Source organism: Aquarana catesbeiana, linkage group LG13 (genome assembly GCF_042186555.1).
Source record: "Aquarana catesbeiana isolate 2022-GZ linkage group LG13, ASM4218655v1, whole genome shotgun sequence".
Taxonomy (NCBI): Eukaryota; Metazoa; Chordata; class Amphibia; order Anura; family Ranidae; genus Aquarana; species Aquarana catesbeiana.
Genome location: NC_133336.1, coordinates 230,000,645 through 230,026,668, shown reverse-complemented (window position 1 = coordinate 230,026,668; position 26,024 = coordinate 230,000,645). Strand labels below are relative to the sequence as shown.

Sequence of the window (26,024 nt, the reverse complement as noted above, 5' to 3'; positions counted from 1 at the left end):
GCATGCATTAGCTAGAAACGTAACCACTTGCGGACAGCCCGCCGTTGTTGTACGTCGGATGTTTGACGTGGAATACCGTTGTTATAGCAGCAGCGGGAGGTCCGCTTTCAGATAAATGTGGTCTCTGTGGTAGATTCGCAGCGAGATCACTTTTATCAGGGGCGGGAGAGGGGCCCTCCTCCTGCCACGCTCTGGTCATCTCTACCTCTTACCGTAGCCATCGGTAGCGGTGGACACCATCGCATCCTCTACCCTCAAAAGCCTGGAGTCAAGAGAGAGAAAGATGGCCCCCACTTGGCTCCATACCCTTGGATGGTGGAAGCGTCCTCAAGCGTCACTTCCGCCCAATGGTCTTAAAGGGGGGAAAAAAAACATTTATTTATTTTATTGCATTTAAGTGTAAATGTGAGACCTGAGGTCTTTTTGACCCCAGATCTCACATTTAAGAGGCTCTGTCATGCTTTATTTCTATTACAAGGGATGTTTACATTCCTTGTAAATAGGAATAAAAGTGACCACATTTTTTTTTTTTGAGAGGACAGTATAAAAATAAAAAGTAGAATAAATAAGAAAAAAAAATTTAAAGCACCCAGTCCCGTCGAGCTTGCGCGCAGGAGCGAACGCATACGTAAGTTGCGCCCGCAAATGAAAACGGTGTTCAAACCACACATGTGAGGTATCACTGTGATCACTAGAGCGAGAGCAATAATTCTAGCACTAGACCTCCTCTGTAACTCGAAACAGGTAACCTGTAGAAATTTTTAAACGTCGCCCATGGAGATTTTTAAGGGTAAAACTTTGTTGCCATTCCACGAGCGGGCGCAATTTTGAAGCATAACATGTTGAGTATCAATTTACTCAGCGTACCATTACCTTTCACAATATAAAAAAAAAATTAAGCTAACTTTACTGTTGTCTTATTTTTTAATTCCAAAAAATATATTTTTTCCAAAAAAAGTGCGCTTGTAAGACCGCTGCACAAAAACGGTGTGACAGAAAGTATTGCAACGACCGCCATTTTATTCTCTAGGATGTTAGAAAAATATATATATAATGTTTGGGGTTCTAAATAATTTTCTAGCAAATAATATGATTTTAACTTGTAAACACCGAGCCTGAAAAATAGGTCCCGGCCTTAAAGAGTGGTAATATAGTTAGCTGACACAGTCATAATTTTAGCGGTATTATTTCTTCTTTTTGATCATTTTTGGTCTTCAGAAAGTGCCGACTGGAATCACCAATATCATCCATGGAAATGTGCAGAGTTTGGTCTCATCCATTCCAGGTCTGGTATCCTTTCTTAGATATTCACATTATTCACAGTAGCGTATATAACAGTCAGATCATCCTGGAAATAATTAAAACAGATAATATAACTGGATTTGTGCTATAGGCGCACTACTATCATGTTTTTACAATTCTGTCATCTACCAGTATATTTTCATCTATCTTTCTATCTAATATATATATATATATATATATATATAGTTCTGAATTCCAGAACTATACCTCTCACATGCGTACAGATAGAGTTAGTGGCGCTAATATATATTTGTAAAGATAAAACAGTATGATACCGGTGACACTCTGATTCTATACAAAAAACAGTAATAAAGATAGAAATATAACACCCCGTGAAAAGTGTCAGTATAAAAATAAAAACATTACAAAAATCTGTGAAAAGTCCATGGAAAAAGTTCACATGAAAAAAATCCAGCACAACAGTAGTTTTTCAATCTTCCTATGTGATAGATCTTCTTCTCTTCCACCACACCACTGTGATAGTGACACCACTCCCTCTGAAGAGCGCACTCACCAGAATGTATAGCCTCCCACTCTCGTGTTTGGCAAAATAGCAATTGAACCACACCTGGGTTGCATGTGATGAACCGTGACTGCAATCAAGCCAGCTCCATATGTGAAAGACAAATGAATAAAGTGCTCCGCATAGCGTGATACCGTTTTAACAAATGTATTAAAATCACTCCAAGCACACTTCAATAGTTGCAATCACTTTTAAACTGAAACAAATAAGCCTTTGAACAAATCCACAGAAAACAAAAGGATCGATTATCCAACGGTGCACCGCGGTCACAGCGGACCTGAAGTGTAAACTGGTGTGTTTCTCACCCAACCTTCTAAGGCCCAGCAGTCCGATCGGCGTATTCCAAATGGGAATCCCATTTGATAAAGTCATTTTGGCGAAACATGTCTGCGGCGTGGTTACACGGTATTCCATCGCACTGACATTAGACACTGCTGTCTGGAGAGGACTACACCGATCGGACTGCAGCCGGGCCAGTAGGAGAGAGGAGCGGGGCCTCGCACATGTGCAGTAGAGTTCCCGGCGTGAAGCCGTAAGGTCACACTGCCGGGTTCCCTTACCCGCAATGGTGGCGGCAGCACCCGACAGCTGATGGAAACATCAGCTGCGGTGCCGACATTGCTGGACTCCAGGACAGGTAAGTGTCCTATTATTAAAAGTCAGCAGCTGCAGTATGTGTATCTGCTGGCTTTTAATTTTTTGCAGCGGTGGGCCGAACACCGTTTTAAAATCTGTTTGCTCTTTCTAGGCTGGATGATAAGGCCCCTCCTCTGTGGTAAAATACTGAATGGTTGTGTATATCTATAACCAGGGATGTTGTCTTTTGAGCAAAAACAATTCCAGTTGGGCGCACATCCAATAAAATCACCTTTATTTCAGCAAGTCCTTAAAAACATATCCAAAAACACAAATAGAGGGGAACAGCATCACCAGCTAACGCGTTTCACTTTTCTTTAGCACTTAGTCATAGATCACATATAAATGTCCATTACAGGGATATATATGTATATATATATATATATATATATATATATATATATATATATATATGCAACAATTACTTGTGATTGGAACAATTTCTGTGAAACAATTGGTTTGCAGCTGCCAATAAATGGCAGACAACCCCCCCCCCCATTTAGGGATGCAAACGCAGAAACTCTAACATATATAACAGATATAAAATAATCAATAAAAATCAAATTGTAAACAAAACCCTAAGGTTAACGCTGCGCTCGAAATAAAACAAGGTCTATTGAAAATAACCAAAAGCAGCCAGCACCAAAAGTCTAATACGCAAAGTGATAAATGAAGATGCAGCACTAATATAATGGAATAATAAATTGATTGATCAAAAAATATATATTCGTGAAAAGACTCTCAATTGAGAAAACTAACGCAAACACCACACAGGATTTGCTAACAGTGATACCACAAATAATGAATTAATTGGATATGAAACAACCAATGCATATAAATGATAATGAAATGAATTCTCATTTAACAATACTAAGGCAGATACCATAAAAAATTATAAAAGTGATACATGATAAAATATAAAAATCACATAATTTGATGTTATAAAACATATATAGAAATAAAAAGCAAAAATAATTTACAAGTCACTAATGAAAGAAAAACATGTAAGCAAAGTCCCAAATCCAATAAAAAAGGTGCAAATGAAAAAATCAATAAATTTCCAGATAAAATGTGAAGATAAAACTCCAAAAAAAAAGAAGTGCAAACAGATCCAGTCTCCAAGATGATTCACACTCAAGTGAGTATTAGTGCTCCTTACTAACTACAGATGACCACCATAAGATAGTCTCACCAGGCTCAGGGAAATTCAGGTCTCCTAGAAACCTATTCCAACGTCTGCAGTATGAAACTAAGATCGTGGTGCTGAAAAGACAAAAGCAGAAAATGATCCCATAGTGTAGTAATTCATAAAAGGTAATTTAATAAGCCAAATGAATTGCACTTACAAGATATTTCATCCTTTAAAAACGTAATGAATTGTAGATCAAAGATGGAGATTACTGCGTCTCCACAGGCTTCCTTCCACTTGCTGTTTGTTTCCCATCAATCTCCTAAACGAAAACGTAATGATGTCTTCGTCACAGGCTCCACCCTATGCATTTTGTCATGATAGGACGTCATCTGGGGATTGGCCAAGTGACGCTGTCATTACGCTTAAGGTTTAAATAGTCCCGCAGCGCCATATTAGATACTTGCCGCTCTATATAAAATGATAGAAGCAGAAGGGCGCCACCATATTAGCTGCTGGTCGCCTATGCAAGCTTAATGGATAAGCCAAAGGAAGGCCAAAAACAAAAGGAAGGGAATTTCGTCATCTTGTGGCCAAGAAGTATACATATATTATACTGATTACTGATAGGGTAAAAACCTGTAAGAAGGAAGTCAGGAAGAACGTTGCTTGGTATACAGAATAACCTTTAAAAATTGTATACAAAAAGGATAAACAATAACAATCAATTGAAACCATATTGTACGATTCATAAGCTTCTAAAAGAATTATTTAAAATTCAATTGAAAAAAATATAAGATTAATTAAAATTTTTATTAAAAAAAAAAAAAAAAATAAAAATAATTGTTAAGAATTATTAATAAAACAATTAATATCCCAGTCAACGTTTAAGCCAAAAGGTACATAGGATTTCATGTCAAAAATACATCTCGTTTCAAGCCTGGAGATGGCCCTAACTTTATTTATGCCCCTCCAGTGGAGTTGAAGTTTGTCCAAAGCTAAAAACAGAGTCTCTTTAAGCTTTTTATCATGGTGTTTAGCATAGTGTCTGGACAGGTTATGTTTACTGAAACCACGCTTGATGTCCCCACATTCTCAGACAAACACATATGTAGAGCTCTCTTCGTGCATCCTATGTACTGTAAGGCGCATGGACACTGTATTATATACACTACACATTCCGTGAATGACTCTATATTGTATGATATATTTGTTTGGGTCGCTTATATGTATACTTCTTGGCCACAAGATGGCAAAATTCCCTTCCTTTTGTTTTTGGCCTTCCTTTGGCTTATCCATTAAGCTTGCATAGGCAGCCAGAAGCTGTTTGTGTTTCCATAATTTTATATAGAGCGGCCAGTATCTAAAATGGAGCTGTGGGACTATTTAAACCTTAAGCGTAATGACAGCGTCACTTGGCCAATCCCCAGACGACATTCTATCGCGACGAAACGTGTAGGGTGAAGCCCGTGACGGTGATATCATTATGTTTTCTCTTAGGAGATTGATGGGAAACAAACAGCAAGTGGAAGGAAGCCTGTGGAGATGCCGCAATCTCCATCTTTCATCTACAATTCATTATGTTTTTAAAGGATGAAATATCTTGTAAGTGCAATTCGTTTGGCTTATTAAATTACCTTTTATGAATTACTACACTATGGGATCATTTTCTGCTTTTGTCTTTTCAGCACCACGATCTTAGTTTCATACTGCATACGTTGGAATAGGTTTCTGGAATACCTGGATTTCTCTGTGCCTGGTGAGACTACCTTATGGTGGTCATCTGTAGTCGGTAAGGAGCGCTAATACTCACTTGGGTGTGAATTAGCGGGGAGCATTGATAGCTTCAAGAAACTATTAGATAAGCACCTGAATGACCACAACATACAGGGATATACAATAAAATACTGACACATAATCACACACATAGGTTGGACTTGATGGACTTGTGTCTTTTTTCAACCTCACCTACTATGTAACTGTGTAATTATCTTGGAGACTGGATCTGTTTGCACTTCTTTTTTTTTTTTTTTGGAGTTTTATATTCACATTTTATCTGGACCTTTATTGATTTTTTTCTTTTTATTTCCATATATGTTTTAAAACATCAAATTATGTGTTTTTTATATCTTATCACGTATCACTTTTATAATTTTTTAATGGTATCTGCCTTAGTTTTGTTAAATGAGAGTTCATTTCATTATCATTTATATGCATTGGTTGTTTCATATCCAATTAATTCATTATTTGTGGTATCACTGTTAGCAAATCATGTGTGGTATTTGCATTAGTTTTCTCAGTTGAGAGTTTTTTCACCAATATATTTTTTTTCGATCAATCAATTTATTATTCCATTATATTAGCGCTGCATCTTCATTTATCAGATATAAAACATCATAAGAATCCTATGACGAACAGACTGAATAAAAAAATAGAAAGAATTAAAAAATTAAAACCCACATTTTAGAAAAAGTTAGGAAAAATTAGACAAATTGTCTATCGGGTTCACTTATAGCAAAAAATTAGGGGGCAATTTACTCATTCACAAAAATGTGACACACCCCATTCATAGTTGAGTCCTACAGGTTTCCATGTACCCAGATGGAAGATCCAAAAAACCTCCTTTTAATACAGAAGTCTGAACTTATCACCACCTCTCCTGGCTACCATGATCTTTTCTACACCTTGTATAGATACAGCTGAGGGGTCCCCTGGATAACAGCCATTGAAGTGTTTAGCTACATTGGTTGACGTTTGGCATTGTTGACATTTGGTCTTTGGTTGGCGTTTGTTATCTGAGGAGCCATCTTTATAGATGCAATCGAGAGTGATAAATTAGGCCATTTAAAATCAGTTTGCCCTTTCCTGGCTGGATAATGAGGCCCCTCCTCTGTGGTTGTATACTGATGGTTGGATATATCTATCACCAGGGATGTTGTCTTGATTTTAAATTGTATAAAACTGTGGCTGTATATTGTTACTAATTATTGATAATTATCCCTCACTTTGTTGTGAGGAAGCAGGCGCTAACCCAAGAAACGCGTTGAATTTTGATATCCCAATGTTGACCTGATTAAAACAATGCAAGGTGTACCTAATAAAGTGGTCAGTGAGTGCATATATTTATATAGGATCAACAGATTGTAAGTACAGTTTCCTGTACTTACAAAAAATGTGCTTAGCTTGGAAAAAGGAAATAAAAAAGGAAGCCACCATACCTAAGGACTGCTAAGCCTGAATAAATAAAAAAACATTTCCTTAAGTTTAGACATCCTTCATTGATTTTAAGCATTCAAATAAAAAAAAGAAGCAAAAATGTCATATTCACCTGCTCCTTTTAATTGTTTTGCAGCCCCGATCCTCTTCTTCTCAGGTCTTCCACAGGCACTGCTAGCTCCTCCCCCCACCAAGTGCCCCATAGCAAGCCGCGTGCTATGGGGGCACTCGTGCATGCTCGCTCCCAAGCCAACTCTGTGCATCTGTAGACCCTCAGAGTGTGGCTTGGCCCTGCCCCCCTGTTCCCTCCCCACACCACTGGCTGTGATTGACAGCAGCAGGAGCCAATAGATCCAGCTGCTCTGTCTCTGCCAACAAGGAGGGAAACAGACGGGAGAGCTGCTGCTATTGTGCACAGTGCTGGACAGAGATGAGGGTCAAGTAAGTATGAAGGGGGGCTAAGGGGGGGAGCTGCAAACTGAAGGTTTTTTCCTTAATGCATAGAATGCATTAAGATAAAAAAAGCCTTCTGACTTTACAACCACTTTAAGTGTGAAGTGAGCTAAAATAAAGTCATGTTAGCTTTAGGCATCCAATCATATAAATTAAATCAGCATTATTTTAAATTAATCTGCATACTTGTATATTTGTACTTTATATTACACTTCAGAAAATCTGTTTTATCATTTCATTGTTTTAGGTATTAAAAATAACTCCGCTTTCAGTTAGTCCATCATTCTACAAAAAAAATGAATGTATATTGTTACTAATTATTGATAATTATCCCCCACTTTGTCCTGAGGAAGCGGGCGCCGACCCGAGAAACGCGTTTTTGATATCCCAATGAATATGTTAGATACTTACATGTTTAATTCTTTTACCTATAAAGGGAATAAGAAAACAATGATCAGTAATTATTATATTAAAGAAAAACATAACACTTTTATATATTCTTGTTGCCAAAGATGGTGTGATTAGGGCAGTGGTTCTCAAACTTTTTGAGATCAGGGTATGGAAAATTCTTCCAAAACCTTCCATGCCCCAACATAAAGAATAAAGTTCATACTCAAACAATAAAAGTACGGGAATATAAAACATGTATTGAAATGCTGGAAGGCTCTGGATAAGGTTGGTGTCACTATGGGGGAAAATGGAGGTTACGGAGGGGGTTTGAGGACTCTGCAACAGACTTGGTGGCCCTGTAGGGGTGAGGGACAGTGTTGGCGGTGGAGAGCACTATGGAGGGCCAGAGGCTGTGCAGCAGACTGGGGGGGAGGGGCACTGTGGGAGGCATTGTGGATGTTGGGGGTGCTCAGGGGGCCTGGAGACACTTTAGGCCACTATGGGAGGTTGGGGTGCACATTGGGAGCTGGAAGGCACTGTGAGAGCTTAGGGGATCAGCAGCTGGCTGAGAAAGGAAGCCATGGCCTGGCACTGGGCTACAGTCTGGGGGTTAAGAACCACTGCATTATAAAACTAAAAATGAATATGGTAATCACATTCTTGTCCTGAATAAAGATTTGAGCCAATTTAAGGGAAGCTCAATTAATTAAATTTATTATACATTTGCACACTGAAATATTTCATTTTGGAATTTCAGTTTGGTCCAAAAAATAAATTTATTTAGTTACTCTCGAAATTCATTTTTATTTATTTTGTTTAGTTAAAAAGTGCATTCGTATGAAAACCTGAATTAATTAAGGTTGAATCTTTCAATTGAAGGCTTATGGTGTCTGTCAGATGTTCTAAGAAGATTAGACGAAGCAGCTAAACTGTACGACGCCGCGATCGTACATTACCAGTCGAATGCTCCGCCCACAAGCTATAGTAGAATTCTAATCTTCTATCTATCTATCTATATGGAACTGTTGTCGCAACCATACGAAAATATAATGTATACATTATAATGGATACAAAATAAAGCATTTTTTTTAACGCATTTTTTATTGCAGATCTTTTGGATTTTGGATTCTGAGCGTTCTTTATCTTTTTGTTAAGAAGAACATGAAAATATGCAAAATTCGGGTGAAAATGCATTCGGACGATAATGTCTAATATTTATGAGCATAAAATATTATTTCTGTGGTGACAGCGAGACCTATATCGGTCATTAGGTATAAATCTCCTTAATTCAGTTATAAATAGTTTTTGAAATGTAGCCTCTTTTCTTCAGAAGCATACTTTTTCTATTTAATTTAAAAGTTTTGACAAATACAGTCACCTACTATGACAACTAACCTTTGGAAAGCTGACTTATATCTAGGTAGGTGTAGCAGACATCTTGTAGATCAGGGTCCGTGTTATTTCCTGGAGAAAAAATTACATGCAGGTGAGTTCATAGTTATTAAACAGACATTACAATACATTTACAATATGTAACACAGCTTTTTGTCCCAGGACCATCAAGATTTAAATATAAAACAAAACTTTCCATGGCTGTGTACAATTTTTTTAGATTACATTCTGATTTGTAGTGATTTTGGTAAAAACCACCCTGACTGAAGTTTTTCTGACTATTGCTTATTGATATTCTCTATTTCATAGAAAAAAAAAAAGTTTTAGTGTATGTATACATATTTTCAATAGAAGTTTTAATGAAAAAATCAATAAATATACACACACAATACCAGATCGGTAAAGTGCGCATCCCGGATGAGCCTCCAAGGAGCCCCCCAATAAACAGCAACAGCATTTAATTAAAGACAGGCATTTGATCAATCAATATAATTACTTAGACAAAGTTAATACTAAACTCAAAACAAGATATATGTGCAGCAGATTAATATACAGGCAAAGCATATTGACTATTTATACCTGTTTTGCCTATTTCACAAGGCAAAGGGCAATATCCAAAATTAAATTAACAATGACAATCAGTTGATATCTTTAATTATAATGATCCTTCTGCACTGATGATAAGTGTCATGGGATTGGTTCCTTGAGTAAATGCATTCTAAACAATATAATCGAGTTTTCCATTGTCCTGCCTAATCTGTATTTTATTACTTTATTTTTTATATACTTTATTGTAATCGTCAACTAGACTTTTTTAATTAATTAAATAAAATGTTTGTATTCTTAATGCAGTAAGCCCATGGTAACCAACTAAAATGAACTGTGCAAATCCAACCAGTACCAAGATATTCTTATTGGTTGGGATGGGATAATGCCTTTTTTCAACAAAGAGGTCTTATTATTACAGTACCTGACCACGAGATTGTGTTTCCAGCACGATACCATCGGCGACAGGGTACTGTGCATGTCCCGCTGGCTCACTCATTGGGAAAGGAAAACTTTGTTTTCCTTTCCCGATGAGTGACAGGCACTGCTGACAGCTGTCTGGTATAAATCCTGAGGGGGAATGCCGCACCAAATTTTAAATGAAAAAAACGGCGTGGGTTCCCCCCCCAGGGGCATACCAGGCCCTTAGGTCTGGTATGGATTGTAAGGGGAACCCCCTACGCCAAAAAATTGGCATGGAGGTCCCGCCAAAATCCATACCAGACCCTTATCCGATCATGCAGCCCGGCCGGCCAGGAAAGGGGGTGGGGACGAGTGAGCGCCCCCCCTCCTGAGCCGTACCAGGCCGCATGCCCTCAACATGGGGGGGTGGGTGCCTTGGGGGAGGGGGGTGCCCTGCGGGGCCCCCCCACCCCAAAGCACCTTGTCCCCATGTTGATGAGGACAAGGGCCTCTTCCCGACAACCCTGGCCATTGGTTGTCGGGGTCTGCGGGCAGGGGGCTTATCAGAATCCAGGAGCCCCCTTTAATAAGGGGGCCCCAAAATCCCGGCCCCCCACCCTGTGTGAATGAGTATGGGGTACATGGTACCCCTACCCATTCACCTAGGGAAAAGTGTCAATAAAAAAAAACACACAGGTTTTAAGAGTAATTTATTAGGCAGCTCCGGGATCTTCTTGTGACTTCGGGGGGTCTCCTTCCGACTTCTCCCGGTGTTCGGCCTCTTCTCCCGGGGTTCCGCCTCTTCTCCCGGGCCCCGCCGCTATCTTCTTCCAGCTCTTTTGCCAGCGAGGGGCCCGGTCTGCTGCCTCTGTCTCGCCGCTGCTGTCTCGCTGCCACTGTCTCGTCGCTCCTTCTCTTCTTCCGATGTTGACACGATGCTCTCTATGTCTGGAATGCTTTGTGCGAGCTGTGGAGCCATTTATATAGGCGGTGACCCCGCCCCCTTGTGACGTCATGGTCCCAGCATGCGCAGGGACTCTGGGGTCAAGCCATCTCGGTGCTGGCTCCTGCGACGGGGCTCGCAGGTGTCAAATCTCGCCGAGAAATGCGGCGAGATTGACACAATATCGCGGTCACCTACTGTAGGTGAACTTTGCTTAAAAATTACCAAGGATCTCTTTATTGGATAAGGCCACATGTAGAAATGTGATGGTGCCTGAACCTTCAGTTCATTTTGAAAGGTTCTAATTAGTAAAAAAAATACTGCACTATAAATGAATTCTAATTACCTGCTGTAGGTATTGCTTGATGAGGGTCTTGATGTGAAAACCTTTTTCTTGTTTTACATTTCCAGATAAGAACAGCGGAGAAAACAATGACCTCAAGACTCCCTATTATGGCTGCAGTGATTACTGCCACAGTTAAATCATTATCTGTAAGAAACATGTTGCATTAACTTTACAGAATATTACAGCTCTGCAGATTATAAAGGAAAGGAGACTTTTAGAAACATTAAATTGCAATATGGCTTGTGTAGCAATTGTATATACTATATCTTTTTTCTCTTTGCCAAAGTGGAGTTAACCTTTAATGCAAAAATATACATTGTAATAACCTTAACACGTAAGCAGATCTGTAAAGTGTAACAAACCAATGGTTGATTTGGTAGAAAGTGTCCAACACTCAAATGCCACCTTTAGGGCTCATGCACACTGCAGATCAAAAAAGTGTATTTTATTTTATACCCTAGGGTGTCTGCTAAAACAATATATTTTGGGAGTTCTGAGTAATTTTCTAGCAAAAAAATGATGATTTTACATGTAGGAGAGAAGTGTAATGCCCCGTACACATGGTCGGACTTTGTTCGGACATTCCGACAACAAAATCCTAGGATTTTTTCCGACGGATGTTGGCTCAAACTTGTCTTGCGGTCACGGTCACACAAAGTTGTCGGAAAATAAGATCGTTCTAAACGCGGTGACGTAAAACACGTACGTCGGGACTATAAATGGGGCAGTGGCCAATAGCTTTCATCTCTTTATTTATTCTGAGCATGCGTGGCACTTTGTCCGTCGGATTTGTGTACACACAATCGGAATTTCCGACAACGGATTTTGTTGTCAGAAAATTTTATACCCTGCTCTCAAACCTTGTGTGTCGGAAAATCTGATGGAAAATGTTCGATGGAGCCCAGTCACGGTCGGAATTTCCGACAACACGCTCCGATCGGACATTTTCCATCGGAAAATCCGACCGTGTGTACGGGGAATAAGAATTGGCCTGGGTGGCAAGGGGTTAATTACCATAAGTAAGTAATATACAAATATATTTATATATTGTTTTTAAGGTAATTAAACTGTACTCAAGCAGGTGGCTTAATGGACAAATTACTGAAGTTTGAAGTAAGAAGTAATTTCACAGTAAATAGATAAATAATAAATGATTATCTTCATATAGTATAATAATATATGATTTAGCTTGTACCTTTTCTGCAGCTGCAAATTCTAATTTTCCCTCTTAACTGTGTGAGAAAAACATGGGATTGTGGGTAAATCTTATACCCATAAACACATGTTTTTTCCTTGTAGATAAGTGGGCTGGGCTGGAAGGGAGGATTTGACTTTTAGACACACCCCCTTCTATGACACTGCAGTGAGAGGCGTGCCTCCACTGCAGCATTTTTATTGGACAGCTGGGGCTAATGGTACTTTACCATTGGTCCAAGTCTCCAAGCTGTCCATTGTGCTCAGTGCCTCTGACAAGAAGTGAGGAAAGGCACTGTGAGCTCACCCTCTCAGTCTGCTGCAAACAGAGTGTGCCAGCTTGTATTTAAACTGGCTGCTTGGGCGTGGCTTGGCAGCGGATGTAGTCAGTCGCACATCTTGTGAGCTCCGCCAAAAATTTGCATAGAAATCCTGCAAATCTTTGCTGACAGACCGAATCCAGCACCAGATTACCCCCTGGTACACCAGCTACAACAGCCCGCTCTCAGTGATATACCGGGATGGCTGCAAAACATCCCAGACGTTTTTCCATGGCCCGCTCCGCTCCGGACCACGAGGCCCAAAATGGCGGCGCGGCATCTAAGTCGGCTGCAGCAAAACACAGGGAGGCCGTGCAGAAGCTTTTCCCCCAGTCTGACATATGGGACTTGCCAGAAACGAACGGCAATGGAGTGGAGAGCCGAAGCGGCTCGCAATCGGAGGCAGACGACACTGTTCCCCTGGAGGATCCGCATGCTGCTCTGCTACCTTGGGACACTGTGAGTAATTTACCTATGCCCCAAAGACCACACAAGGCCCAAACCACGAGCTCGCCTGAACAGGAACCCACCCTGAGGGATATCTTTTCCGCTGTCACCTCATGTAATCTCTCTATTACTGCACTTGCATCAGAGGTTAAGGGGATGAAGGCAGAGGTGTCTTTCCTGCGTCAAGATATGCAGAAATTAAGGGACCAAACCTCTGCTATTGAGGGACGTATTAGTATCATGGAAGATGAATGGGCCCCCATGCAAAGGGACACACATGCTCAACAAATAATGGTGGCTAAACATGCTGTGAAACTCGATGATTTAGAAAACAGGCTACGCAGAAATAATGTCAGAGCTATTGGCATCCCTGAAAAAATGGAGGGCAGGAATACGGTCGATTTCATTGAAAAATGGCTGCTGGATAAATTTGGGAAAGACTCATTCTCACCCATGTTTGCAGTGGAGCGGGCGCATCGGGTCCCATCTAGGCCCTTGCCCCCAGGCAATCCCCCTAGAGCATTTCTCTTTAAAATGCTCCACTATAGAGACAGAGACATAATTCTATCAAAAGCCCGCACTCTGGGAGACGCCCTGGTGATCGAAAATTCCAAAGTATCACTGTTTCCAGACTTCTCAGCTGATGCACAAAAGCAGAGGGCCCAATTCAATGTTATTAAAAAGAGACTCCATTCTCTGGAACTACAATATTCTATGCTTTATCTGGCTCGTCTTCGTGTGGTAGCCAGGGATGAGGTTCACTTTTTTGAGAGGCCTGCGATGGTGGTGCAGTGGTTGGATAGAGAGAAAAAATCCTTACAAGAAGATTTGGGCAGACGGTGCAGAAATACCTGAAGATCTACGTTTTTCACCATACCCTGAGAGAAACTTTCTTTTACCTAAGCAATAATGGTGCAACTATTTTCCGCTCATAATAGTTCTGGTCACAAGATGGCAATATTCTTTTCAAGGCGGAGGATACCGCACGATCAGTTTGTTAATGGTATCTATGTTTATGCAAGGAAACAAGGCCTGTTGCCTACTGGTGCTTCAAAGCCGGCTACTGAATTTAGCCCCCCAGTTGCGGGTCCTTCATGGACACTACAGTTTCTGTTTTTTTTTTCTGTTGCTTCTTTTTTTTTTTTTGTTCCCAGGGACTCAGTCAATTCATTGGTCCTGGTACTGCCTTACCTATTCTCATCTGGCTCAAGGAATTTACACCAAAGACTGCCTAATTCTTACGGTCTTGCTAGACACAACAATGGTGGCTCTCTAAAGCATTTCTTATATGCCTTGCACAATTTGACCTCATTTAATTATGATTTAATGTTTTATGGCTAAACAGATAATACTTACTAGCTGGAATGTTAGAGGTCTGGGAGACAGAGTGAAACGCTTAGCCGTACTACACATGCTTCAACACATGGGATCTTCAGTAGTGTGTCTTCAGGAGACACATATGTTATCTGCTCAGGAATCCCTACTCTCTACCAAATTGTTTAGCGTTCAGTTTTACTCCGTCTTCTCTTCCTATGCTAGAGGTGTTAGCATTCTGATCGGTAAAAATATTAGCTTCATGCATACATTATCGGTTGTTGACCCTTATGGTCATTATGTTTTTCCAATATGCTCATTAGATGGGTTACAATGCATTATTGGAAATATATATATACCACCCCCTTTTTCGAGAGAGGTCATCAAGACGCTAGCCTCCTTCCTCTCACAACACCCGGGGATACCAGCACTTATTGTTGGAGATTTCAACAATTATTTGGATGCTGAGCTAGATAAGATGTCTGCAAAAATCCCTTTGGGTGGGATGAGAGAGGGACAGACTCCCTTTGCTCGCCTTGTTGCGGAACTGGGATTGAGGGATGTTTGGAGGATGAGTCATACGCAAGTAAAATGTTACTCATGTTTTTCTGCTACACACAAAGGCCTCTCCAGGATTGATCTCGGTCTGGGTAATGACTTGATGCTATCATTAGTAACTTCCACAAATTATGAAGCAAGAACTATCTCTGATCATTCCCCCCTATGTATAGAAATTTTAACGTCGGGTGTCTTAAAGAGGAATTACTGGAAACTTAACCCGTTTTGGTTGTCATTGTTTCCTACGCCTGACCCCATTTTTAATAACTTAAATTCTTTCATTAGGTTTAATAAGCCCTCTTCACGTCCTGGCATTTTTTGGGACACATTAAAAGCATTTCTGAGAGGACAATTCATTAAATCTATTAATACCATTAAGACCGAGACCAAGAACTGGGAGCAAACTGTTTTAAAAGAGGTCAAGAGGGCTGAATCTGCTTTTATCGAATCCCCCGCAGAAAGCACCGAGAAATCTTTTCTTGAGGCTCAACACATGGCTAACCATCTGGTGTTAACAACTGCAGAAAAGAAAAGGTTTTTTCTTCAACAAAAATATTTTGAAGAGGGAGAAACCACAGGGCATATGCTTGCTATGATGATATGCTCACAAAAAGGCTCATCCCACATAGAAGCAATTACTGGCTCATCAGGCACTCTGGTTTCTTCCCATGCAGAGATAATGTCCACGTTTAGAGGTTTCTATGCCGATGTGTACTCTTCTAAAGTCAATCCCACCCTGACAGAAATTAACTCTTTTTTAGATCAGTGCCAATTAACGCAACTCCCGACTCAGGATGTAGTTCAGTTGAACGCTCCCCTTAGGGCTGAGGAGTTCTTTGAGGCGTTGGCACTCTCCTCTCCTGGTAAGTGTCCGGGTTCGGACGGCTTGCCGGCGGAGGTATATAAGCGCTATTCTGAAATTTTATTATCACACTTAAAGGAAGTATTTGAAGATGCCAAAAAAATAGGAAGTTTACCTCAATCCATGAATGAAGCAATCATTGTCCTCCTCCTTAAACCTGGTAAAGAGGCCCATCTACCAGGCTCTTATAGGCCCATACCATTGTTGACAACGGATGTTAAACTATTGGCAAGGGTGTTGGCCACAAGATTAGCTAAAGTTATCCATAAAGTGATCCATAAAGACCAATCAGGGTTTATTCCATCGAGATCCACAGCTCCTAACATAAGAAGACTTTTTCTCAATCTCCAGATCCCTGTTGATAATCCTGGCAGAAGAGCAATACTATCATTAGATGCTGCCAAGGCTTTCGACAGCGTTGAATGGCCGTACTTATGGGAAACTCTGAAGCGTTTTGGCCTAGTAGACAATTTTATTCAATGGGTTAAGCTGCTGTATTCGGCCCCTACGGCTAGAATCCGCGTAAATGGTGATCTGTCAGAGTCGTTCCCCCTTTTTAGGGGTACGAGACAGGGGTGTCCACTTTCGCCCCTGCTATTTGCACTGGCCCTTGAACCACTAGCAGAGGTGGTAAGATCCTCACAGTCTATTGTGGGTTTTATCAGAGGACCAGTATCTGATAAGATCTCTCTTTATACAGACGACACTTTACTTTACCTGGAGGATGTGGAAGCATCACTTACAAATGTGATGCAGCTAATACAGCACTTTGGTTCATTGTCGGGATTCTCCATTAACTGGAGTAAATCTGTTATTCTCCCAGTGGATGAACCAATGGCTACTTTGCCGGATAGTGCAAGGCCGCTTAAAGTGGTCTCCTCATTTAAATATCTAGTAATACAAGTGTCGATCAATCCAAAAAAATACCTAGAAGATAATTTACTACCCCTTTTTAAAAGACTTCAAATGACATGCAATACTTGGTGCAAACTCCCCTTATCAGTAATTGGCAGAATAAATCTAATCAAAATGGTTTGGGGGCCTCAACTTTTATACATTATGCACAATTCTCCACAATGGATACCCCATAGGTGGTTTAATCATATTGAGACACTGTTTAGATCCCTAATATAGCGGAAAAAAGTTGCTAGAATAAGTCTTTCCACCTTGCAGTATGGTAAAGATCGGGGAGGAGCTGCAGTTCCCAACCCTAAATTATATTTTTATGCCTCTCAATTGCAACACTTGAGTGGTCTTGGGTTGCTAAGTGATTTTGACTCGGTTGAAAGCATGCTGCAAATTAGAAACGCTAAACACATCAGTGCTGGCGAATCTGGAGGCAGGTTTGTTAAACCTGCCACAAACGGCCCCCACCATAGTTCTTCTCAAAAAATTATGGTCCACGGTCAAATCTAAATTAAAAATTCTGGGCTTTCTAGCAGAAACTCCTCTGTGGAACAATCTGAATCTAGCAGAAGTCTACAAACTGGAGGGATTCCAATTGTGGAGGAACGCTGGAATTCATAATATTTCTCAATTATTTCACCAAAATATTTTAAAATCTTTTATGGAGTTGCAATCGGAATTTGGGCTTCCTAGACATCAATTTTATCAATACCTACAGTTACGCCATGCCCTTCAGATTCAAGGCCGGTCAACTGATCTTTCACTTGTTACTCATCCCCTAATAAATGACATTTTCTTTGGTCAGGAAAAAAAGGGCCTGATATCTCACATTTATTCACATTTACTTACAGCTACACAAGACACTACAACTTTACCATGTAGATGGATAGAGGATCTGGGGGAGGTGAGCGAAGACACATGGGACATATGCCTTCAGACAGGGCCATTAACTTCTGTATCACAAATACATAGGCTTTCACATTTATTTTTGCTACATAGATCTTATCGTACGCCAATACAATTACATAGATGGGGTAACAGAGACTCTCCCTTATGCCCTAAACGTTGTGGAGAAGAGGGGTCACTGGTTCATTTGATGTGGCGCTGCCCCAAATTGCATCACTACTGGAGCGATGTTACCGAGATAATTTCATCAGTATTCCAAATTAGGGTCCCCCTGGACCCCCTGATATGCATTCTAGGAGCGATCAATGAAGAAATGTATCCCCCTCCCAGTAACATAGCAATAATCAGATTATTATATTTGGCTCGTAAGCTGGTGGCCAGATTCTGGCTATCAGTAAACGTTCCAACCAAAAAACAATGGATAGAACAGGTAAATTATATTCTCATCAGAGAACATCTAACATATCAGCATAGAAATGCATCTCGGAAATTTTTTTTCTATATGGCAACCCTGGTTGGATTCCCCGGGATTGGCACCCCCCCAACTAATTATGAACAGGATATTTCAAGTCTAGGAGAATACTGCTTGTTAGACAGGGGTAATATTTGGTATACACATACTTTATTTCCATGTGATTGTACCTATTTGTGCAGACCAGGAACAAGGTTTATGGTTAGACGACCAGTTGGTCGTCTGGTAGCTGTGTTGTGTGGGAGAGTTTTTGCTCTCTTACACAACACGGTTTGTTGTTATATAGATGTAAAATCTAATTGATGCCACTGCTGTAATAAGCTTTATTTACCTAAAATGCATATAGCCGAGAGGGCATTTAATGTTCTGAGATTACAATCTATACGATGTCATCTTTAATGCTCGGATGTCTGTTATGTAATTTGTCTCTTGTGGCTCAATAAAAGAATTTTCTGATTTAAAAAAAAAAATGGCTGCTCTGTAGGCAGCTTCTGGCAGGCTGCGCAAGGAGGCCCATATCTCTGGTACCATAGGTCATAGTAGCCCCAAATTTTGACCAGTGGTGGGGTAGGACTTCAGCTACCAATCTGGGGTCTCTGTGACCCCAGATAGCTGAGCTACGACTCTCCAAGTCGATCATTTTATTTTTATGTTCATGGCAAGTTAGGCTCTGCCTCACCTGCCTCCCCTGACTGCACATCCCTGGTGTAATTTTATATTATCAAAATGCGACTGTACTGTGCTGCCACAGCAGTCTTTTTTTAGTAATTTATTGAGATTTGGTATGTTCCTGTATACCCTACTTCTTTATAGTGTTAGATATATCAGCCCTTAGCTAGGAACTCCCTTCTTCTCTGTGAGTCATGTTAGTCTCTCTTTCTGGAGAATCAGGAGGCTTTTAGATCAAAATGTCTTTTCACCTCCAAGAAAAAAAAAATCCTTTGTGCCAGCTTGGAATAAGCTACAATGGATTTCACATTTGCATCATCTTGGTGGGTTAACACTGCCATCTTGTCAAGTCAGCAAGTTGCCAAACTATCTCTGCAGACTGGGTCTCAGGAAGAATGTCTTTTTCATAAAGTGAAATTTGAGAGAGAATCGGTGATGACGGGGAGAGTGTGAAAAAATAATTAAATAAAAAAAGGAAGACTATGTAAAGATCAAAGGCTTGTTTGAGTCTTCAAGCTTACTGTGTATCTGCGTTATCTGGATATAGATCTCATCACTCATCTTCCTCACAGTGTCAGATGCCGTCCTCACATCACAGGTATAATTCCCAGAATCCTCCAGCTGAGATGACCGCACTCTGTATGTATCAGATACATTGTATCCCCGCACAGTCCGTCTATCTCTGTAGAAGGCAAAGTGCAGCTCTGTGCCGCCTCTGAGCGGATCCAGTCTGGTGTCACATCTCACCGTCATCTCATCTCCTTCTATTACCCTGGATGGGGTCACTTTTATTTCTGGAGGAGAGAAGAGCTCTGGAAAAGGAAAGGATGACAATGATTGGTCGGTATGAGTCCTAATTCCTCAACATGTGACTGTCAGGGAATAAAGAAATGAAAAGTGTGTATAAGTCTAAAGTATCATTGGAACAAAGCCATTCTTTTAGGTTTACATCCTCACCATATATCTGTATATAGAGCCCATCACTCATCTTCCTCACAGTCTCAGATGCCGTCCTCACTTCACAGGTATAATTTCCAGAATCCTCCAGCTGAGATGACCGCACTCTGTATGTATCAGATACATTGTATCCCCGCACAGTCCGTCCATCTCTGTAGAAGGCAAAGTGCAGCTCTGTGCCGCCTATGAGCGGATCCAGTCTGGTGTCACATCTCACCGTCATCTCATCTCCTTCTATTATCCTGAGCGGGGTCACTTTTATTTCTGGAGGAGAGAAGAGCTCTGGAAGAGGATATTGATAGAAAGGATAAATTATGGGAATACATTATTTATTCTCTAAATGTTGATAATCACGCAATGCTGTGCAATGGATGTAAAACAATTTCTATCCATGTTTGACTAATTTGATCTGTATTCACTACAATAATACACATCAATAGAGAACCCAGTAAGGACAGCTTTGTCACAAGTCATTTATTCTACCTGTATTAAATAATAAAATGCAAAGATTAAAATAAGAAATAATCATCCATACATTAACAGCGCTAAAAAATAAGTATAGTATTTAGTGCAATCAATTCATATGTAACAGAGTCAAAAAAAAAGACTTTAGGAAAGATGTGGTGCTTCCTGACCCCTCAGAATCTTAGGGAAGCCTCAAAGCCTGAATACCGTCACCGAAAGAAACCCCGTGCTCAAGTGATTCTCGTTGGTAATGCACTTACCACAAAGGAGCTATAAAAATGCCTTGTATCTCCAAACACTATTAGGTGGGCTACTATCCTAGAATCATATCCTTCATGGACCAACACCAGTAGGAAAGGTTAGAACCTGATGTCTCCTTATGTTGTGGGATGAGTTTCTGTCCTTGATTAATAACGATTGTTTCTTAGGTTGGCTCATAAAGTACACTTTATGTTCAGAGAGTGTCACTCTCACCGCTTCCTGGTGTTGTTAGCCGCAATGAGACCCAGGATGACACGTACTGAGACTGACAGACAGGGGAGCTGCATGGTCACGCTCTAATGCATTTCATCATCACATCTACTTTGGAGGGCGTGGCCACGCAGCACAACTCACCCTCTATATTTGCGAGTGAAGAATTAATTCTCCATCCCCAAAAGCGAAAGGCCCCAACTCGGACCCCACCACGGCCAACGCCAGTCAGCTCCACACTGCAGCCCTTACAGAATATCAGGACTGCAGAAATGTGCACATAAAAACATTGTATGTCACGCTCCGCAATCCCCATCCAGTCAACCCTGCACGGAAAAAAGGCACAGCACGCACAGCAATGCTGGATTAAATAAAACCAAAAAAATAGACCAGTTTAAAAAACTTGCATGGTGGCCAGCAATTCCACACACGTTCTCACATGGATGAAACAGCCGCCACCCTATCTCTAGTATGCCAGTGACCACACAACCAGTGCAGTACCCATACTTACATGGGTGGGTGACAAGGACATTTGTGCACTTAAAATAAGATACAATGCATACATCAAATAAACATTGATAATAGATTGACATTAAAACCCCAAATTGCAGTGCTGTCATACATAAGGATGCGATCACAATGCAAAACAAACAATTAAAGTTAATAAGAAAGAAATACATGAATTTGAAATATATGGAGCTTCATACGAATAGATAAAAGAGACAATTATCATTTATGAGATGACATCATACTCACTATGGCCAATGGCCATAGATAAAAAAAGTGGAATCATCATAGGTGAGATGAAATCATACTCCCTATAACACAAAACCCAAGGAAAAAAAAAAAATATATATCTAGATATATCTAGATATATCTAGATATATCTAGATATATATATATCTAGATATATATAGATATATAGATATCTATATATCTATATATATCTAGATATCTATATATATATATATATATATATATATATATATATATATATATATATATATATATATATATATATATGTATATATATATTTATCACAGATAATCTCGAAGAAGGGTAATTCAAGAATTAATAAATATTTTATCATAATTGAGGACAAAAAACAAATTTATGTAGATTGTGGGAGTATGTCTTCAAAATATCCCTATATATTGGTTATAGTAGATCAAAACAAGAAAAAATTAGACTAGTAGTCACTGATGAAACAATTTAAATCCAGGTCGATATTCATTCCATTAGGACTCAGCGTATTGGTCAGATAGACCCATTGGGTTTCACGTCTGGACAATTCTCGAACTATGTTTGCCACCCTTCTATGCGGGGTGTACCATGAGTAGAGAGGCATGAAATAAATTCCTTCACCTCAAATTCCATACCATTGGCCGTGGACCTGAATCTACTTAGTCCTCTGATATGAGTGTTAACCTGTTGGCATGCTTTGCATTTCCTACAGGCATAAAAGCCAGCTTGGTCCCAGCTTGTCCAGAACCTTTTTTACTACTTTGTCCCCAAAAAAGGGCGTCCTTCTGTATATAAATGGAGGAGCATCTGGAAGAGCTTTATTTAAAATCTTATCCATTTTCAAGATGGACCAGTGCTTCCTAAAAAGCAATTCAACATCTCTATACTGTTCATGGAAATTGCTAATAAAGCCCCATTCGTGCCTTGAATCCTGAATTTTTACCCTGGGTTCAAGGCAAGAATCTTGAGTTGCAGCTCCAACCTCATGGATGACCTTGTCCATACGTAAGGGGCTGTAACCTTTTTCTACAAATTTATTCTTGATCTGCTGTGCTTGAGCAGCATAATCAGAATCTCAGGAACAATTCCTGCAAATCCGCGTGAACTGGCCCTTTGGAATATTATGTAGCCAAAGCGGATGATGCCCACTATTAATTGGAATGTACTGTAACTGTTCCGATCTGTATGTTTAAAGTATGCTTTGGTAAGCAGTGAATTTTGACTTTTCCTGACAGTCACATCTAAGTAGTTAATAGATTCACTACACCAACTGAACTCCAATTTAATATTATTAGTGTTGGTGTTCAACCATTCTGAAAACTCTATTAACGAAGCCTCAGACCCCTGCTAAATAAAGAAAAGGTCATCAATGTAGCGTTGGTAAAAAATAAGTTCTTTCCTCTTTTGACCATAAATCCACTTGTCTTCCCACTCACTCATAAATAAGTTAGTGAGGCTTGGTGCAAATTTAGCACCCATCGCTACACCACGTCTTTGGTTAAAGAATTTGCTGTCATACCAGAAGTAATTATGCATTAAGCAAAATTCTAAAACCATCCTAAGAAACTTTATTGAAATAAAGTGCAGCGCAATGAAAATGAACACATAAAGAAATAATGATAGGATATATGTAAATGATTGTGTAAATAAGAGTCCTTAATAACTCATAGATGAAAAACAATCCCACTCTTGATCGAAAAAGCACAGATGATTTCTTCACAAGCACCCTTGCAAATTAAATCTGTAGGAAATTGCGCTTACCAGACGTGATGGACCTCTAGATTATAGGAGGTCATGTGGGCCTGATTAACAGAAGCTTTAATACGGCCTGGATCTCTTAAATATTATCATATTATAATATAAATATTATTATTGAAAATATTACTGCCTTGCTTTTATACTGTGTTTTTAGCGCTTTTACTGTTACTGTGCCCTGGAGGTCTTTAATAAATCAGCATACAGTCTGCACTTAGAGGACTCCTTTCTTTTTATTTTCTGGGCACCCCACCGGTGATTTCTCTTATACACCCCACTGAGGATCTTTTCAAAGGAAATACAGAGTGCTGTGATCCATGAAGTGTACGGTCTCCAGCTCGCATGTGTGTACTGGCGGATGAGGATAATATTTAAGAGATCCAGGCCGTATTAAAGCTTCTGTTAATCAGGCCCGCATGACCTCCTATAATCTAGAGGTCCATCACGTCTGATAAGTGCAATTTCCTTTGATTAATTTGCAAGGGTGCTTGTGAAGAAATCATCTGTGCTTTTTCGATCAAGAGTGGGATTGTTTTTCATCTATGAGTTATTAAGGACTCTTATTTACACAATAATTGACATATATCCTAACATTATTTCTTTATGTGTTCATTTTAATTGCGCTGCACTTTATTTCAATATTGTTATATACCTTGGGTTGGTGAATCCTGTAGTGTTCAACTTGCATAGTCTATTCATTTGTCAATTTTTGCGCTGATTGCTTTCCACTTTGAATTATCCTAAGAAACTTCTTCTGATTGTAAGGAATATCTTCCCTTTGGCAAAAGGCCGAGTTAAGGGCTAGTAATGCAGCGTTGTGTTGGATAATTGTATACAGTGACGATACATCCGCTGTTACCAAATAAACTTCAGCATCCTCAGAAAAAACAACATCTTTCAATAATTGTAAGAAGTTAGTGGTATCATTCAAATAGGCCTTCGTGCTGATCACGCTCATCTGCAGAAAGAGGTTGAGATATTGACCAATTTTCGATGTAACGGAATCAATCCCATTTACAATGGGCCTAGCTGGTGGCTCAACTGGATCTTTGTGGATTTTCGGTAGGGTATATATTGTGGGAATGCGGCTAAAACTAGGTGTCAAATATAACTTTTCCTTTTTTTGTATGTACTCTCATATAGAAACCATAGTCAACTAAATTTAAAAGGTCCATCCTATAATTGTTAGTTGGATCCTTATCTAACTGAAGGTACGTGTTCTCATCTGAGAGCATAGTTGACAACTGGGAGTGGTAAAATCTTTTGTCCAAAATTACCACCCTCCCTCCCTTGTCAGCAGGTCGATTAATGAATTTTTTTTCTGTTTTCCAATGCCTTAATATCTTCTTGGATGTATTTAGGATGAAAATTCTTTTTAAGGGCTAAGCCCTTAAATCATTGAAAACTAATTGCTTATACACCTCAACCTGGTGATTGGCCGGTTGAGGAGGATTGAAAAGGGATTTATTCTTTAGACCACTATCAATACCCACCGTATCTGCTCCTTTCCTATTCCTTATATTAAAATTGTTTATCAGGAAATATTTTTTCATATTTATTTTCCTGACATATTTATGTATGTCAATATATACATTCAATTTATCAGCTTTTGAGATGTGCATTTAAGTCCTGCATTGAGAATATTAATTTCCTTCTGACTTAACTCTACTTGGGTTAAATTATAAGTCCCACTCAGTCCATTTCTCTTCATCTTTTTTTTTGCTGGACCCTGCGTCTTGCTCTACAGCCCCTTCGTGCATTGTCCTTGGGGGTATGTTTGGACTTTATGGTTTCTCCCACTCTGGGGGTTCCACCATTTCTAAGTATTTTTTTGGAAATTGAGGTTGTGAGGAATGCCCTCTCCAGGGGCGGGTCCCTCAACCCCTACCTCTCTGGTGACCCCTCATACTTCTCCCTAAAAAATGAGGAGGGCAGGGAGATTGTGATTAGGAGTCATTCCCCATGTTTTTTAAAGGCTCATAGCTGTTTTTTGTATTTACCGAATATGAGCCCTGGTACCCAGAATTAGATGGATTCATAGGCTGGGAATAACCATTGTTCTTACCCCTGGAATGTTGTTTATTGCCCCTCCCTCTATTACCCTGGGGCGGTGGCATTGGTGCTGGCTCTTGAGTCCAAATCTTTGCAGGGGCCTCTACTATGTTAGTTTAGTCCCATTCACAGTTCTGTAATCAGTCACCATTGGATTATCACTAACCATCCTTCAGCAGCCCTGAACGGTTTGTCTGCGTCCTGACAGCATTCTTTTTAAAATCACTACGAAATTTTTTACGTCTTTTCTTTTGGGTATCTTTATCTGTTTTTTCCAATCTTTTTTTAATCTCATTGTAAACATTAATCAATTGTTGTATTCCCTTAATAGGATCTAATTTTCCCTGTAAATCTGCGATCTTTTTTTCTATCAGGGTCCTTTTTTTCTTTTTACTAATTGTAGTTTAAAACCGACTCCATTAAAGAAGATGTCATCAAGACCATCTTGGGGACACACTTCCTATCTTAGACTCCACATAATAATCTTCTCTTTGATGTAATGCTAAAAGGTGCAGATATCCAACCAGGTGCGCACCTGTTCCCTCCGAAGAAGACGTGATGACGAAACGCCTTAGTGCGTGACCATGCAGCTCCCCTGTCTGTCAGACTCAGTATGTGTCATCCCGGGTCTCATCGAGGCTAACAACATCAGG

At 39.9% G+C, this 26,024-nt stretch overlaps 1 protein-coding gene across 1 annotated transcript in view; it reads right to left on the bottom strand.

Moving 5' to 3' along the window:
* Positions 1-1,300: 1,300 nt before the first annotated feature.
* Positions 1,301-26,024, bottom strand: part of LOC141116693 (low affinity immunoglobulin gamma Fc region receptor III-B-like) — a 44,813-nt gene continuing 20,089 nt past the window's right edge. Inside the window, exons 5-8 of the mRNA XM_073609084.1 lie at positions 11,279-11,422; positions 9,045-9,113; positions 7,671-7,687; positions 1,301-1,348 (exon numbers count right to left, since the gene is read on the bottom strand). Of these exons, the coding sequence (XP_073465185.1) occupies positions 1,301-1,348; positions 7,671-7,687; positions 9,045-9,113; positions 11,279-11,422 (278 nt within the window). The remainder of the gene's footprint in view (positions 1,349-7,670; positions 7,688-9,044; positions 9,114-11,278; positions 11,423-26,024) is intronic.